Source organism: Ochlerotatus camptorhynchus, unplaced genomic scaffold (assembly GCF_037179485.1).
Source record: "Ochlerotatus camptorhynchus isolate MF236.1 unplaced genomic scaffold, CSIRO-AGI_Acam_v1.1 ptg000284l, whole genome shotgun sequence".
Taxonomy (NCBI): domain Eukaryota; kingdom Metazoa; phylum Arthropoda; class Insecta; order Diptera; family Culicidae; genus Ochlerotatus; species Ochlerotatus camptorhynchus.
The window spans coordinates 2,104,359-2,123,359 of NW_027040773.1; the positions used below are offsets into that span (position 1 = coordinate 2,104,359).

Below are 19,001 nucleotides of genomic sequence, written 5' to 3' on the forward strand. Positions count from 1 at the left end.
ATAGAAGACTTAGATGGTCCACCATTCAGTTTACATGATGTCAATAACCAATTTGTATTTAGGAATAAGTATACGTTTGTCAAGTAGAGTTAAAAATATTTGTCTAGGAGATAAAATAAAATAAATGTAATAATTAGGGTAAATGACAGCTTCGGCAATACCTTTACATACTATCGTGAGGGGGGTAAACAAAGTCGTTGAGTGTTCAAATTTGACCAGTCGATGCTCTGAGACATGATGTATCATTATGCAAAAAAATGGGTGCTCAAGGACTTCATTTACAGGGGGGACGATAATAGGTAAAGGTATTGTCAAAACCGTCGTTTACCCTATGTAATTAGGTGAATAAACACTATACTTAAAAATCCAAAATCACATTTTTAGTACAGCAGCTTATTCTATTCACTAGTAAGGTGAGGTAACTAGTGAAGTGATCCTAGTCACCTCGTGGAGTATCACGCCACCACGCGATAACTATTGTCACTTCACTCACTTATATTCACTCAATATAATAAATATAATAAATAATTGCTTGGTTTAACGGCTTTCTCAGTCTTAATCTCACTCTAAAGGCTACGATTTAATCTGCGATTAGGTTTTGGTTCATGGTCCATGGCCGAAACGGCGGGCAGTTTAAATCGTTGTCGTTAGAGAGAGATTAAGACTTAGAAAGCCGTTAAACTAAGCAAATCACTCAAGTACTAATCGTCACCATCACTAATATAGTAATTTATCAACTCAAACTATATTATTCATTCATATACGTTATGAGTTTCATACGAAATGACAAATGAAATTGTTCGTAATATCCAATGATAGCTATCGTTCGTTTGTATTGAGATTCATAGTTATATGCATGAAAAATCATACGATGGCTGATTGAAAAAAAAACCTGCCAGTTCTTCATAGTTCGGTCGTATGAAATTCAATATAAAATCTTGTCGCAAAAAATCATACGATATTTCTATGAAATTCGTTTGATTAATAATCTCAGTGTAGTGGTTATGATCTTCCGGATTTCTTGTGTGTACATAGTTTGAGTGCAAATTACTTCAGATCAGTGGAAAATCATACAATATGACAATTACCGATGGAAATTGGCAAGATGTTGAATGAAAAATGCTTTAATTTTCGTTGTGAAAAATTCTTATTCTGATGTAAACAAACGGTTTGGTTGACGTTTCCTCTTCAACTCGCGGGGCGCACTCTACGTTGGTGGTGCATTAAAAAGGTCTATCGACCGGTTCTATTTTTCCGTCCCGAGGAGTGCACCCTTGTTTGAAGGGTTTAAATCTTCAAACAAATTGTGTTTTATTGTAATGTCTCACAGTTTGCTATGGTTAATTGCAGGGATTTATGTTCAATTACCTGTGCGAAAACCTTATCACCCACGTGTATTCCACGTAAACCTCGAATGCACTTTTTTTTAGTTTCTATCTATATAATAGTTTTAAATTTTAAATCGCACTTTTACATTATTATTACTTACTTACTAAGCATCGTAAAATTTCCAGAAGAATTACAAAACTCGTTAACTTTTTCTACCACCGTTTCCTACTAATCTCTGCTCTAACCCGATCTAGCCCTTTACGCAGTTTGAACCAATAAGTACCCAATTGGGGAGTCTCTCTCATCTCGACTCGTGAACGAACCCGAAGTCTACCTTGTTGACGTTCGGTTCCCATTATCGCACCCCAAGTAACACATAAAACATCTTCTTGAAAAATAATTAGAACGGATTGTTATATAAATGTATTATAAGTGATGCAGAAAACATCCCTCGTTATATATGAGGTGTATAGATGTTTTCTTCATACTTCCTAGATTCAACATTTTCCAAAATAGTTTTCTTTTGGTTTTATATTTAAATGTTTTTTAAACGTGCATCTTACTGTCTTAATACCACTATAAAACTTGTCGTATACAAAATCAATCTTAGTTGAATTTATAAAGTTCTTGAAGAGATTCTGAACTTTCCAGATTGTCGTAAACATTGACGGCGCCATTGAGCCGGACTGTCTCTTCACGCAGTGATTGACAATTTCTTATGAGGTATTCGGAGGTTTGTTATAAAGAAAGTTGAAAACACTTGCTTATGACATCTCATAAATTAATACAACTGAAAATGTGCAGGTTGTCTTATAAGGAGTTGAAAATACTTTAAAATAACACTCTGGCAATTAGATGTACGCTTTGCTGCTAACAAAACATCTTTATGACGGATCGGAAGTGTGTTGAACGAGAATATAATTTTCATGCTATTGGCAAGAACATGATAGATACTTATAACCAACCTCTCATCAAGCGGAGTTGGTCTAGTTAGGAAGCAATAAGTCTACCACGCCAAGGACCAGTGATCGAATCCCATGCTTAAGTTTTTTTTATTGCTTTTTTTGCCGCTGGTTTTTATGATGTTTCCAAAAACATGTTATAAGACCAGTATTTAGTTGTATAAGCTCCGCGTCTTGCGCTTTTGAGGTTATATAAATGTATTAAATGACGTATATTACAATACTATTGATTCTTTACGTAAGTCATTAAAAAGTATTTTCAACTTCTTTATGACAAGCCGTGTTGCTTGGGACACATTCGGACGAGTCTATCCGGTGGCATAAACTCTACCTACCAATCGTCATATGAATTCCTCGTTTGACCTTCTTTGTCGGTTTGAATCCAGAGACGTGGAACGCGCTTCGCTCATGTGAAAATAGTAATTTAATGGGGTTGTGTAGGAGTGTATTTAACTTGTTGTTTTTAATACTTGTAACCTTGTTACAAGGTTAGTATTAAGGTGATATTTATTAATTATGTGTTAATTATTGGGTAATCATCATATTTACTGTAGTTACTAAAACAAAACAAACATAAAGGTGGGTGGACCTATGTGAATCTACATTAAAAAAACTTTAAATTGCCGTTCTAAGATCACGAATAGCTTATTTGGTTGTGGAGTAATCTCTTCTGAAAGTTGCAATTTTTAAAAAAATCTCGAAAATCCTGGATTCCGAGAGGGATTTAGGCACTTCAGAGTAAAAAAAAAGTGTTTGTTCAGAATACCAAAATAAGCGTTTTGGCCAAGTTTGGCTCAAATCGGTGACATCGACCACAACTTTTTTTAAATTCTGTACCCACTTGAGCTGAAATGACCCATATACCAATAAACTCATCTCAGCGGGATTGGAAATGTTTCTGTATGTGTGTATATGTGTATGTTTTATGTATATATGTATTAGACTGATGCAAAATTTGACTTTTTCGCTCCACAGTGCTTAAATGGTTTCAAATCGGGTCGTGATTAGCCTCCAAAAGTTACAACTCATTTGGTTAGAAACAGACTTCGCACAAACCATTTGAAGTTTTCATGTAAATTACTATGGGAAATCTCAACTTTTTGTTCATTGCCTTCTAGTATTTTTCCATACTGAGCTGCGAAACAGTTCGATAGCTATTCTTATAGAAAATTTTCTCAGCTACAACTTTGCTGAAGATTGTTTCTATGTAAATCGAGACAGGAAATAGTTATTAATTATTTAAGAGATTGGTAAACTTATGACATGATCAAGCAGCTGCTATGTAGGCAACACTGTATTTTGCAGTGTGACATAGTAGCCATAATTTTTGTGTCCTATTCAACGCCCCAGAAACACCAATGTTGCCTGCTGAGCAGTTGATTGAGCATGAGCATAAGACATCAGTGCATTGAACCATTAATAACTTTCGATCCTTGCATTTAATCAAAAAGTGGTCTTTAGCAAAGTTGTAGCTGGAAAAATTTCCTACAAGAACAGTTGAAAGCTTTTGAAGCAGACCGATATGGTGAATTATTAGATAGACATGAACAAAAATCTTGGTTTTACCATAGTAATTCCCATACAAACTTCAAATGGTTTGTGCCATTTCAGTTTCTCACCAAATGGGTTCAAATTTTGAGAGGTTGGTCAGGATCCGATTTGGAATCGTTTAAGTATTGTGGAGCGAAAATTTCAAATTTTGCATCACTCTAATATGTATGTATGTATGTATATATGTATGTTTGTATGTATGTATGTATGTATGTATGTATGTATGTATTATGCACAGAAAAATTCTGAATTTTAACTATCGCGTAAAATCTCCCTTCGTTTAATTTTGAGCTATACTTGGCATAAACAGCGAAATTGTCTACAAGCTTGCATACAATACTGCAAATTTTTGCGATATTGCGCTTAAATTTACACGAAATATTGCGAAAATTTATGCCAAATCTAGCGTTAATTTTATGTGCGCTATATCTCGCAGAAATGTTCATGAATTTTTCTAACGGTGTGTATGTAAGTTCGTATGAGTATAACTCACTCCATTTTCGCAGATATGGTTGGACCAATTTGAGTGGAACAAGTTCCAGAAGATGTGTTTCAGATCCCCATACACAGAAAAAAATTCTGAATTTTAACTATCGCGTAAAATCTCCATTCGTTTAATTTTGAGCTATACTTGGCATAAACAGTGAAATCGTTTACAAGCTTGCATACAATATTGCTAATTTATGCGATATTGCGCTTAAATTTACACGAAATATCGTGTAAATTTATGCCAAATCAAGCGTTAATTTTATGTGCGCTACATCTCGCAGAAATTCACATGAATTTTTCAAACGGTGTAGAACACTATTGATTTATTTTTCCCGATCGGAATTATGGTTCCGAAGATATGAACAAAAATGTGAATTCCAGCTTCCACTGGGGAATTTGCCAAATATTGATATATCAAAAACTCATCATGCCTAGATAACATTAGAATTTTACTCTAAGGTCAATGGTGGACAGATTCTGACTTGCGCCGAAATGCTCAACATAATGATTAGTGCAAGTATTTATAGTGATTTTCCTTAACTTATAGATTATATTATTCTTTGAAAAAGTTCGTTATGGGGTTTCCTCTTGAGTTCCCTTTGATTTTTCTCGATTTTTTCCACATTTTTACGACTCTTATTCAGGAACAAATCGGCGAAAATGGCTGCTTCGTTCAGCACTAAAACTGCATCCGGGGGTGGATGTTCTTTAATAAAAATATGGAATAAGATGGAAACACATTGTCCGTTTCATTCATTTTTTCAGTGACAGTGACTATAGACAGTCAAGGTTTCCAAACAAATCGTCAAATCGTATGAAAAAGGTTCGTTTTGGATAGAACAGGGCAGCACTTTGGCAGGTCTATAACTATGACCGTCTATAACAGTGACAGCTCGTTCGTGTGGTGGATTTGAAAATTAAATAAATTTTAAAATTTTGCCTTGATTACTAAAGTCTGAAAATATCTGGGGAAAAAAAATTTAAAAGTAAATGTCTGCAACGATAAAAATGTCTGTGAAAAAAAATAAAAGCCTGTAAATTCACAGACATGTCTGTAAATCTGGCATCTCTTATCTCTCAGCCCATTTTGTGGTACAACCATGTGTTTCAGGATACTGTTCCGTGTAAAGAAAAACAATAACTTGGATGAACTTACTATCTTTCGCATCGTTTTTTCGAATGGTCGTGCATTAGAGGTTGTTGCAAAATGAATCGAAATTCTCAAATATATCTTCAACGCAAAACTTAACATAACAAAGCTTGTATGCGTATCTGCCAAATTTTCAAATAACCTCAGTGACTGTACATTCAAGGCTCGTCTTCAGCCTAGTCCATATAGGTTACAGGTAAGCTAAATCCACAAAACATACCCTGTCCATTATCCCCAATTCTTCTCTCCGTATGTACACAACCTGGAATACCGGAATTAATATTCCATACCACAAAAAGCAAAGTAGCTTACCTGTACAATGGGATACCGGCATCGTCTTTGAACCAGAGCACCATGTAGACCTTATCTCTGGACGGGGCCGATAATGGGCACGGCAGGGAGATTCGCCTTCCTTCCACCGCCTGGATTTCCGATGACTGAGGAAACTGTGCACTGGGAACTGTGAAAAATGTTGGAGAGATAGGAAGAAAAAAATGCGATATAGATTGCTGTTTTAGGTTGCTTTCGATTGGGTTGGGCACTGGGACAGACGGGCAGAATGATGGAATGGATCGAAGGATTCGTTGAAGTAAAGGCTAAGTTGGAATTTTAAATCAACATATCAACTTTGACTGGATGAGAATTTTTCACTATGGGGTTTCTTTCTGCAGTATTTGTAATGCCGTTCAAAGAGTTGGATTCTGTTTAGTTTGGTTTGCTTGAGATACAGTTGTTTTGATCGGAGAAAAGCAAAATACTTGATTGGATTAGAATGGTCGGCGGATGGGAATAAATCGTGCTTTTGGACCGTTTGATGGACACGGAACTCGATATGTCGTTAAAGAATATCAAAGAAATTTGCATTTACAGGACAAGAATAGTATTTTCTGCATACATACATTATACCTTTAAATAGAAGACGCATCTTAAATTTTCGGTGTGCTTTGCTTATTTCATTTATAAAGCCTCAAGTTGTATTGAAATACTATACAATATGAGGAACCTTTACTCAACCTCTATACAAGCAAATCTGGCGAAATTAGTCAGCTACTTATGGCTGTTGGGATGGTTGTGGCAAGCTCTTATTGTATATCCATTTACGCTTCTATACAGCTGTTATTCTGCTGTTTAGTTGTGTGTGAACTTGAAAGGTGCTTATTCCACCATTTCCCGATTATCCAATAATACCTACACAGCTTGATCTTGAAGCCGGGTATATTGTTTGCTTTTTATATGATGGGGGCATTTATTGAATTTATTTTACTGCGAATCAAATTACTCTAAATTAGTAATAAGCACACACACCACCAAATTATTACCCTGCACCGAAACCTGGACTCGAACTCGAGAGGACCGCATTGGCAAACCTTTACACTATCAACTTCAACACTTTGAACTGACGTAAACACATCTACATGCCTTTCTACAACAAGATCGCTGAGTAGAGGCTTTATAGTAGTGCACATAGATCACTTTTCTCAACTAGTTGGTTCAGCTTTGTACAGGAGCGGAGTAAAAGCTGTAAAATTGCACAGGTCTAAAAATAAACCTAGGGGACTTTCAAAAAGGGTTCCAAAGTAGCGCTAATACAGTTTATGTAGCTGAGTACAGGTAGTGTAGTTGTTGAAATAACACTTTGGATGTTTATGTTATTCAGCAAAAGTGGTTGGTTGTGTAGAAGCCATCTAGTGAGTAATATATTCTCTTTATTCGCTTTATTTTGCAGCTACAAGGTGTAAGTTGATAAATATTTGCATAGAAGTGACATTAGCGTTTATTGGCTGCTGTTATTCAGTATGACTGACAAATTGAATAATGGTTGTGAAAAAGTTGAATAAACGCTCTAGAAAACTATTTTGCTAGCTTCTGCTTGTAGCTGTATCTGCAGCTTTTTTTCAGCTACTTTACAGCACAATGCTGGAAAAGGGGGTTTATAAAGCTGAAAATGTTAGATGGGTGACGTGTAGGAACTGGAAATCCATGTCTGACACCATTTTGAAATCCAAGATGGCGGCTTTCGGTTACAGACAAATTATGAAATACTGTCAAATACCTCACAATATGGGTATTTTTAGAATCGGGGTGACGTGTAGGAACCAAAAATCGATGTTTGACGAAAATTTGAAATCCATGATGGCTGCTTGCGGTTAGAAAAAAAGTAGAAGGGTCTGTGCCTAGGGGCACGAACGGAAGCTTGACGTAGGACCGCTAGTGGACGGAACAAATGTAAACATTTAGTTCTTTTAATTGATCAATCATCAATCATTTTAACTCTTTCCGTGTTTTATTTGTAAGCGTATCAAATTAGTAGTATTTATTTCAAAGAGAAAGTTCATGAAGAGAATTCAAGGGGCTGTCAACAACTTGAGTATTTTCGATTCATCTACCCGACTTTAAAAGGTGTATTTTGAATTTTTGTTATTTGCGCATTTTGGTATTAAAGAGTATTCAATTAACCCCTCACAGGATTTCCTTCCGAATTATATGAATGGGGCGGGGCGGAAAGTATCGTTTGTGCAGAATATGTAAAAAAGGAGGAACTTCGAGAGATTGCAATCGTGAGAGCTAATTTTCTCACAAATTTGATTTTATTGGCTTTCTGGGGACTGAATATACACCCAAAGCGAATTATTCCCACTTCTCTCAAATTCTATATGGATTTTTAACACTTCCTACTAGCGTGTTCTGGAAAATGGTCGGACGATGATTAATCTCACCAATACATACGGGCCTACAATTCCACACCTTCTATAGAGACCAGGTTGAGCCTTGATAGCTAGCTGCTTGCGGAACTGATTACCTTGACAAATGTCCAAATAATACTGTTAACAAATGTATGGTGGTCCTGAAAAGGACCGTTTTGTAGTGATGGTTGAGTTATGCTGAGCTGAGCACGACGAGCTACTGATTCCGATCCTAGCCTAGCGGTGGGACCTATTCCTCCTTCTCTATGGTTGCTCATATGAGCTCTGCAGCTCGCTGCTTGCAGGCAGCCTTTCGTTGTTGTTGTTGTTGATGTTGGTGAAAGCACTCTTGCTGCTGCTGCTACTACTGCTGCTGCTGGACTGGACACCACCACTTACGGTGATTGAATGAGCACCGTTCAGTGGGACCGCATCGAATATGATTTTAAAGTCTGTGTTAGGGAATGCACTGTTTTCAGACATTCGGTGATAATTTTGATCACCATTGCAACAGTTCGACATTTGGTATTTTTCAATAGTTACCTATTGAAAATTAACTAAGTGTTTATTTTAGCAGATTGGTAGATAAATTTTCAATCGTTTGGCTTGTTTAGAATTAAAATCTATCTGCTATTGGTCGAAATCTGACCTCTTTTCGTAATGCTGTGCATTTTGGTTTTTTGAAATTGCGTGGATTCTATAGATCCTGTGGAGATCTATCTAGCCCTGATGTATGTGTTGGTTGAGGGAAAAATGTAAACTTTGCGGGAGACGATGTCTTAACACTCGAAAGCAATTTTGTGAAATATGAAGTAAAACAAATCCTAGCTAGTTCTGCATGATGATTTTGTTTGATTTTATTTATTTGTAAAGTCGCCGGGAAATACCAGTTGGCGATTTGTTTTTAATGATTACTCCTTACTTGAAAACAGGCAAAAACTCACAAACAGGCTGCTTTTTCATGGTATACAGTGTGATAATTCAATAATCAATAAATTATCTCAACATTTAGTGGCAAACGATTCATAAATTTTGGTAACATACAAAAAATGCTATAATCCACATTAAATTTCATATGTAAGCGCAGATTGAAACAATCTTTTCGACGTCACTACAAGGGTGATTGATTAAACGAAAGAAACGAATCGTGCAGAATGAAAGCCGAGGAAAAACTAATTGCACCAATATATTCAGGCCTACAATTCCACACCTTCTATAGACAGGTTGAGCCTTGCTAGCTAGCTACTTGCGGGAACTGATGACCTTGACCAATGTCCAAATAATACTCTTGAACAAGTTTTTGGTGGCCCTGAAAAGGACCGTATGGTAGTGATGGTTGAGTAATTCTGAGCTGGGTGTTCAACACGGATGAGGCTGTCGAGCTGTATGTCGTAACACGCTTGGCATAGATGACCGACCCGCAGCGACTCACGAAGAGCTACTGATTCCGATCCATAGCATAGCGGTGCAGCTTCTTCCTCCTTTGATGGTTGCTTAAGTGGGCTCTGCAGCTCGCTGCATGCATGCAGCCTTTCGTTGTTACTGAAGAACAATTTTCAACGCCACACGCCGAAAGCACTGCTACTGCTGCTACTAATTTCGACGACCGAACACCACCACACAGTGGTGTGGTCGTTAGGAGCGTGTGGTTCTGAGTATGGCGATGAGTGTGCAAAATATTACGCAATTCTATCCTCCCTATTTGCACGCGCCCGAGGATCGGAGGCGAATGCCACTTCGACTTGTTTCGTCTACTTACTATTCTCTGACGACTGTGCTGGGGAAGCAGCATATGCATGTAGGTAATTGGTGGATTTATTAGTTAATTCGACGCTTTTGGACAATGCTGGACATTTGCCAGTTTTTCAATAGTTTCTTGTTGAAAATCAACACGACCGTAGATTTGACGAAGGATTACGAAAGGTAGTTTTGATGTCTCGGATACAAGCTCTTACTTGAACGCTTTAGTTAACTTTGGTTAGACCGGTGGGTTGGAAGCTTGGAAGCCAGTTTAGAAAAATGCTGTGGAATTTTTTCCTCGATGTTCTTGGAGATTATAGCGGTGTGGAAAAGAAATATGTATTAAGGAAAACATATCAATCACAGAAACTGAGCATACCGGACGGAACCTACGTTTAGATCAAGAGCGAAAATTGATTGGAGAATTTCTTTGCTTCATATAAATTCGAGTGTTTTTGCTTTTACTAGCGCCCTAGCGAAAGCCTTACCTTAATTTGTAGTGTTTATGGCTTATTGACATGGTCATGTGGTATTCGGTAGATAGATCAGTTATGGAAGATTATGCACGAGTACGGATTTCTGGATAAACTGATGCATCGTCAAGGCGACGATGGATCAAATGATGTGCGTTGTTCGAGTATCGGGGACACACTCGAGTCCCTTTGAATCTCGAAGGGGGTTACGGCAAGGTGATGGACTTTCGTATCTGCTATTCAACATCGCGTTAGAAGGTGTGATCAGAAGAGCTGGGAAAGACACGAGTGGCACGATCTTCAGGAAGTCCATCCAGCTTCTTGGCTTCGCCGATGACATTGACATCATGGCACGGAAGTTTGCCGGATTAGCGCTGGCACTCTGGCTCCCGGACGGTTATACGTGTGTGATTGGTTGTTTTCTCGCTTTCCGAGAAGTTTTAGAATCGAGAAAGAAAACATGATTCATCATGTTTGCAAGCAACAGAAGATTTGACGCTATCTGCGTTGTTTGATTTTTTCTCCCGGATCAGAAATTTGTGGCATCGCGAGTGATAATTTTAATTTTAGTTTACTTACGCGGTGATGACGTTGGCTCACTCGCAACTATTTTTGAAAAAAAAAAAAAAATAATTGTGTCCGATCGAAAGTGTACCAAAAGTGCTCCTAACGTGTTTCGCAGTTGGATGTGGTGAAATTCGTGCATTCCCGGTTTATTGTGGAAATTTCGTATCACAAAATTGCCCACCGATTCCTTTTTTTGCCGTTCGACGACGACGGGTGTGCTTTCGCGAGAGTGACGTTTATTGGATCCGTTTCTTGGCACGGATGTTTTTTGACGTAGGACTACGTCTGTGATTTCTATATGGGGGTACACTTTGTGAAAACCGAAAATGGAACATGTAACGTAAATTCCCAAACAGGGACGCAGCGACAGAGCGCCAATCGAACACACGACACATTTTTGCTTTGACTTCGTTCACATTCTGATTTCGACCAAGTTCCCTTCGCCGATTTCAGCTGTGAACGATTGCAAAAACAGCAAACTGATCGCAGTCACTTTGGTGCTTTGTGCTGCTTCTAACTTGGGCAGTAAAAAATAAAGTAGGGGTTATTTTCCAAGAGTCGAAGTGACTTTTTTCACTAGTGAAGTGAGAAAAGACACGTCGTGGTGACGTTACTCTCCATTTGATTTCCACAGAGAGTCACGTCACCACGACGTGACTTCTCTCACTTCACTAGTGACAAAAGTCACATCGATTCTCGCTATCGCTCATTCTGGAATTTCAATATGCAGGAATATGGGAAAATCGGCTTCTATGCAGCAGCTGTGGCATGCACAGCGCAAACAACCAAAACAAGCTAGAATGAAACATTGAAACGTCCGTCGCTGCTGTCAGAGATGCCAGATTCACAGACATGTCTGTGAATTCACAGACTTTTATTTTTTTCACAGACTTTTTTTTCGTTACAGACATTTACAGACTTTTTAGTTTTTTCACAGATATTTACAGACTTTTGAAATGAAGGGAAAAATTTAAAATTTAGTTACCTTTTTATTAATAGCTTTGAACGTATACGCGTAAATGGATGCATTCCCAACTCCAATTAGGTTTAATTCGTTAAAAGCAGGTCTGTTTTTTCCCATACCGTTTTAACCGCTTTACTACCAATCCCCAGAGCCAAAACATTAAAATTTGAAAGAGAAAATTCACTCTCAATATCTCAACATTCCATGTACTTTGATGACACTCTGTAACATTTGGTGGGGGAGGAAGGACTAACATTTGAAGTCCCTCCCATTTAGCATATTCTGCATAAAAAATACATACAAATTCAGCCTGTAAGAAAATACTATTTATCAAAAATTTCTAGGAAAAAAAAACTAAACGTTAATGAATGATTTTTGACTTATTTTCACCATAATATGCATCCAAAGCGTTCCATCCACTTTTCCAAATTTCTAACTTACTATCAATGAAACAGCGCCATCAATGATAAAAAATAGCCATGACTTGGTGAAAACTATTTTTGTAGTTCTTTAAGAAATCTATTCCAACTCTTTTTTTATATGAACTTAGTGGCCCTGAAAAGGGCCGGTTTGGTAAGATTTTCGACGGGGAAATTAAGCGCGTTCACCACGGATACGAAGAGCCAGCTGGATGTCCTTTGGCATGATTGTGACACGCTTGGCGTGGATGGCACACAGGCTGGTATCTTCGAACAGACCGACCAGATAAGCCTCGCTAGCTTCCTGTAGAGCCATAACAGCTGAGCTCTGGAAGCGCAGATCGGTCTTGAAGTCCTGGGCAATTTCACGGACCAGACGCTGGAAAGGCAACTTGCGGATCAGCAGTTCGGTCGATTTCTGATAACGACGGATCTCACGCAGGGCGACAGTGCCTGGCCGGAAGCGATGAGGCTTCTTTACTCCTCCGGTGGCTGGAGCGCTTTTGCGAGCGGCCTTCGTTGCCAACTGCTTGCGAGGAGCCTTTCCTCCAGTGGACTTGCGAGCGGTCTGCTTGGTGCGAGCCATTTTCCATTATCCGATGTTTTCACGTTGAAAGCTAACTGTGGAATAAAAAATAAAAACGACTTCCATTCTGTTTTATAACATGCGTTTGCTGTGATCAACCAATCAGAAACGATGAAAGAACAAGAATACAACAACTAACAAGAAGAATTTAACCCTCGAGTAGGTATAAAAAAGCCGAAATTTGGAATTTTTGTTCACTTTCGTCTCATCCTTCATCAACAATAAACAAACCATCTCCCCCAATGACTGGACGCGGCAAGGGAGGAAAAGGACTCGGCAAAGGAGGAGCAAAGCGTCATCGAAAAGTGCTGCGTGACAACATTCAGGGTATTACTAAACCTGCAATCCGTCGTCTGGCTCGTCGTGGTGGAGTCAAGCGAATTTCTGGGCTTATTTACGAGGAAACTAGAGGTGTGTTGAAGGTATTTTTGGAGAACGTTATCCGTGATGCTGTTACTTACACCGAACACGCTAAGAGGAAGACGGTCACCGCGATGGATGTCGTTTACGCTCTGAAGCGACAGGGACGCACTCTGTACGGTTTCGGAGGATAAATTACCCTAATAAAAATTAACCATAAACGAACGATAACCCAAATAATTGAACTTTTCCACAAATGGTTTGGACGATACCCAGAACACGTCGTTAAGCAAAATAACCATAACAATTTTATTAGGGTAGCATCATCGACTCAGACTAAAAAACCGGCCCTTTTCAGGGCCATCAAATGAATTAAAAAGGTGATTTTGATTAACTTCCTTGTCGGGATTTCAAAGGTGGTAGGGATGTGATCGAATGATGATTTTTTTCAGTTGAAGATTATTAGATTTAACCTAAGTTGGTTGTTACTGGTATGAGATCTACCACTGCTAATCCAGTACCGACAATCATTTGCATTCATTTGTTGTGTTGGGGTAAGTAGTGCGTTTCCAGTGTTCCAGTCGAAATACAAAATAATCAATAAAAACCGCCTCGGTTGTACGCGCCTTGGTCTTGGTTGGTTAATCTGAGGGCAATCATAGAGAATAATCAGAGAACCCAACTAAAATTTCTATTCCTACACAAAACACAAACTCCTGCTGCAGTTAACAAAAATATTTATTATATCATACCACGTTGTCCTACGTCATCATTTCGTACAACCCCATTGGGTTGTCCCTTGTAGTTTTTTTGTAACTAGCGTAAGTGTGCCTGCGATTGCCTCTTGGGAGGCCGGTTCACCGTGTTTGGATTTCACGCTTTCATCGTGTAGTTCTATCGAGAGTCTCATCACCGTGATCGAGTTTGAACACGGTCCGGTTGGCAAATTAGCCGGGCAAAGTGCTGATAATGTGTCCGTCGCGAGTTTTGGTGGTGATTCAGTGGTCAACGTTACCGTGAATCAGCGAGTTTACGGCTTACAAAAGTGATCGTCTGCTGGTCAGTGTAATGCCGCGGATACACTTGTATGGTAAACTTTAAACATGAGCATTATTTATATAATAAATTATGAACACATCCCTGGTTTGGTTCTGATTTCAGCGTTGGTCGCGAGTTGATTGGGCCGGTGAGGAGCTGCCGTCGCGAGTGATTGGTGATGGAAAGTTGATGCAGTCCTTTTTTCTCTGTTGAGATCCCTCTAGAGTTTATTTCGTGGTTGATAGGGTTTGCTCTGCTGTGTGAGAACCAAAAGGCGAGAGTGCTGTTTTTAACAGCGGTTGAAGAAGTAGCGGCAGCATATCTATTGGAGCTCTTCGAAATCATCGTTATGTCATGGATTCCTTTGCAACATATCGGATGAGATCTTTCCTTTATTTTTCTCGTAATTCCATTTTATTGTTAGTCATGTTACATCACACTTAACATTTACATCCTTACATTATTAGTAATTAGAGATAAACATATATATTTGCTTAATATAACCTTGAAATTTCAGTGTTAAATCCACTTGATATTGTGAGCTGAGGAAACATAGAGCTGCATCTTATTATATTTAAAATAATTATTTTTTTCATTGCAGAATATCAAATATTTTATCTATATAATTTATATTCATTATGTCATATTTAATGTTTTGATATATTTCATTTCACGACTACATATATTTTCATTATATAAATAAATACTGGGTTGGGAGGGAGCATCAGGGTATCATTTGACCTGGGACTGGACGATGGAGTGGTATGACAACCGGAGTCTAGGAGGGAATAAACACTATCATTTTCTTTATCCTACCGATTCGATTGTGGTGGTGTGAATTCTACTTCAACAGTTTCAGTGAGATTGACGCGCCCTTCTTTACAAATCATCCTGTAGGAAGCTTAATAAGTATTGCGAATTGTGTTATTCGATTTGTTGGATCGTATCGTTGGAAGAAGATTCTTAAATTCCCCTGGATTTCGTGTAAGTGTCTCTGCTTACGGGTCCGCCCCTCCGTTTTTGGCCCTTCATACAGCGATATTGTGAATTCAGATCGGTAGCTCAAATTGATCTTGCTATTAAGTGGAGCTGCATACAAGACAAGATCTTTAAGGGGATGGTGGCTACCTTGCATACATACATACATACATACATGGTGGAAACGTTCATCAGACGGAAGGTTGAAGCTAGGCGGATTGGACTTGCCATCAACGCATCAAAGACAAAATACATGAAAGGAAGAGGTTCTAGGGAAGACAATGTTAGCCTCCCACCCCTAGTTCAGATTGACGGTGACGAAATCGAGGTGGTCGATGAGTTCGTGTATTTGGGCTCACTGGTGACCGCCGAAAATGATACCAGCATAGAAATTCAAAGACGCATTATGGCAGGGAGCCGTGCCTTCTTTGGACTCCGGAGGACGCTTCGGTCCAATAAAATTCACCGAAACACGAAGTTGACTGTCTACAAGACGCTGATTAGACCGGTGGTCCTCTACGGCCACGAGACCTGGAATATGCTCGTGGAGGACCAACGTTTTCGAACGGAAGGTGTTGCGTACCATCTACGGTGGAGTGCAGATGAATGACGGAACTTGGAGGAGACGAATGAACCACGAATTGCACCAGCTGCTGGGAGAACCATCCATCGTCCACATTGCAAAAATTGGGCGACTAGGGTGGGCTGGGCACTTCGTAAGAATGCCGCACGACGACCCAGTGAAAATGGTTCTAGAAAGCGACCCAAAAGGAACAAGAAGAAGAGGCGCACAGCGGGCAAGGTGGATCGACCAAGTAGAAAGCGACCTGCGGACCCTTCGTAGACTACGAGGCTGGCGAAGTGTGGCCATGGACCGAGTAGAGTGGAGACGACTTCTTCGGACAGCAGAGGACAACAAGGCCTTAGCCTGATTGGTAAGGTAAGTATGTGGTATTCGGTCATTGCGAGAATTTGTATGTGCCACTTCAATACTTGACGCATTTTACCACAAACGTTTTGTTGCTAGGTACATTATCTTCCTCCTTCTTCGACGAATGGACCGCTTTGTGGGCTGCAGCTCGCGCTTGCGGGCAGCCTTTCGTGGTGTACTGGAGAAAAATGTACAACGCCAGGCACCGAAAACACTGCTTCTGATACTGATGATGGCCCCTGGACACCACACGCGGTGATTAAATAAGCACCGTTCGGTGAGACCGGAGTGAATTCGATTTTTAAATCTGTGTGGGAAAGCGTTTTTCGCATTCAATCGAGGATAATTTTCATTATTGTAACAACAGTTGTACATTCGTGCAATTTTCAATAGTGACCTTTTGAAAATTGATAAAGTGTTCAGTTTAGCAAATTCGTAGATGACATTTCAATCGATTGCCTTGTTTAGAATTAATATCCATCCGCTATTGACAGAGTTATAAGTGGTCAAATCCTGACCAATTTTCGCTACGTGGTCGATTTTGTTTTTTTTTTATAAATTGCACCCCCAATATGAGGCCGAAAGACGTAATCCTACGTCAAAAACGTAAATGCAGTCAAATGCCCCAAAATAGATCGTTTTACCAAGCGTTGCTATGCAAAACATTTCTAATGTCGTTTTCGTTTTTGCTACACTACACCGGTGTAGTGTGAGCAGCAATAAGTGCGATTCATTAACAGCGCATCATCATTTGTTTGTAAACAAAGGTGCAACCGATAGCTACATCCTGCATTTTTCGGTGTTCGGCCAATGCTTCGAAGTGTCAGAATCCTAAAATGTTGTCCAAATCCGTGAGCCATGATTTTTTTTTTAACTTAAATCTTAATCATGTTGTCCAACCATTTGGCGCATGCCATTAGGCTGAATGGTAATTACGCCGAATAGTCAGTAGGTCGAATGGCCATCATGCCTAATTCCCTAGCAACTATATAAAAAACTTTCTAGGTTCAATCTAACAATTCAGCCTCGAGCCTGTCTAATAATTTACATGTAACTTAAATAAATTTTCAGAGTTTGTTGGAAATGCTATCTAAATAACATGAAGCTTAAGTGTGATAATTTATTAGCTAGAGAATGGTTTGAGGTTAGGTTGATAGTTCTGGTATAGTACGGCAGTATCAAAATGATTAGAAGTTTACCACACTTCTTTTCCTAATTCATACAGTGATGAGGAGATTTGTAGTATTTCTTCAAATCTACAGGCAAAAAAAAATGCGTGTCTGACTTGCTCATATACTGTCTGCTGCTGTGGAATAGATCTAGCTAAAGCACCACGTAGCCGAAAGCATTTCCAGTCGATGGTGGGTTATGATGCAATTCTTCTTTACCCAACTATTGTGTTGCTCCTCTCGTTTTGACCAACGTAGTCATCTCTGAGAGGATGCAGAAGGGTGGTTGTTGCGTGCTGTACCATCATTAGCAGTGTTGATGGTTAATCCCGCCTTGAGTTGTTACATTCAAAGTGTTTTTATGCTGCTTCATACGTGAAGTATACGAATAAATTTTCAGAGTTGGTTGGAAATGCTTTCTAACATGAAGCTTTGTTGTGATATGCAACAACCACCCTACTGCTTTTTCTATGAGATGACCTAAGCCTGAGCCTGAGCCTGAGCAGAAGTTATTTTTAAAGATAGTACAATTATTATTAAGCATGCAGTTGAATAAAATCGTCAAGAAGTCGTTTCTTCAATAGGCGATTGTTTGTTGGGTTTACATTACTCTCCTTGAGTTACCAAAGCGTTTCCATACACATCATATAAGAACCATAGATCTTGTTCTTGCATTATAATGTGAAACATTGTGATTCTCGCCACTTTCCAAAGAGCAGATTCTGTTCACTTTTCCGGTAGTTCCAGCAGTCTTACTCACTTGGTAGATACAGGTCGGACTCGATTAAAAGGGGTTCAATTATCCGAGGGTTCGATTATCCGAGGGTTCGATTATCCAGGGCTCGAGAAGACGGCTCGATTTTTATTTCTGTAGTATTGGAGTTGAGCAAGTAAAAACAAGAACCATAGGGTAATTGCAGCAACCATTGATGAATGTTATCCAATTTGAACCAATTTGTTCTTGGTGGAGATAAACAAAGTGGTATTGAAAAGTAAGATGACGAAGGCATCCTGAGGTGACCATGCCATACCATCCCAAACAGTGAAGGATCATAACAGGTGACTCATTGCATAGCTGAAGATTTTCAAAACAAAACTTGATCAACCAGACGCCTGATGGCCTTTGAAATTTTTTCGGAGCCTCCTTCCATTATGAGAGAATATCCGAAAGATGTGATTTTAATTGATGAACAGTTTGAAATCTTTAGTACAATAGTCTTAATACTATCGGTAGCAAAGAGCTATCTAGCTTGATCAAGATTTGAATACTGGACTTAGTCTCATGATCCTATGAACCAAGTGACGTTTTTAAATTAAAACATTTTCCCAGCATTTTTCCAGAAGAATTTTATTTAACTCTCTGGCACCTAAAGGCTGAGACTCTGCATCAGTGTCACGTTTTTTGATCCCAATGAATATATGAACAAACCTCTTATACTATGAATATTTTATTTGATTTTCATCATCCTGACAAAGTTTAGAGCTCGTAGCACCTTTTAATTTTTGCAACTTGGTCTATGCTATGCTGTGCTTTTCATCATCCCGAAAAATTATCTCTAGCCAAGCGATAAATATATGATACTGTGAATCAGAATAATAATTGGCATTGAA

General features: G+C 38.9%; 2 protein-coding genes across 2 annotated transcripts in view; one reads left to right on the plus strand and one right to left on the minus strand.

Annotated features, from left to right (window-relative positions):
- The window catches only part of LOC135706541 (protein turtle homolog A-like), a 1,327,166-nt gene that overhangs the window by 537,415 nt on the left and 770,750 nt on the right, over window positions 1-19,001 (minus strand). Inside the window, exon 3 of the mRNA XM_065228176.1 lies at window positions 5,794-5,941. Within this exon, the coding sequence (XP_065084248.1) occupies window positions 5,794-5,941 (148 nt within the window). The remainder of the gene's footprint in view (window positions 1-5,793; window positions 5,942-19,001) is intronic.
- On the plus strand, window positions 13,142-13,613 carry LOC135706596 (histone H4). Its single transcript, XM_065228248.1, has one exon. It carries the CDS (start codon window positions 13,157-13,159, stop codon window positions 13,466-13,468), a length of 312 nt encoding a protein of 103 aa, XP_065084320.1. The 5' UTR covers window positions 13,142-13,156; the 3' UTR covers window positions 13,469-13,613.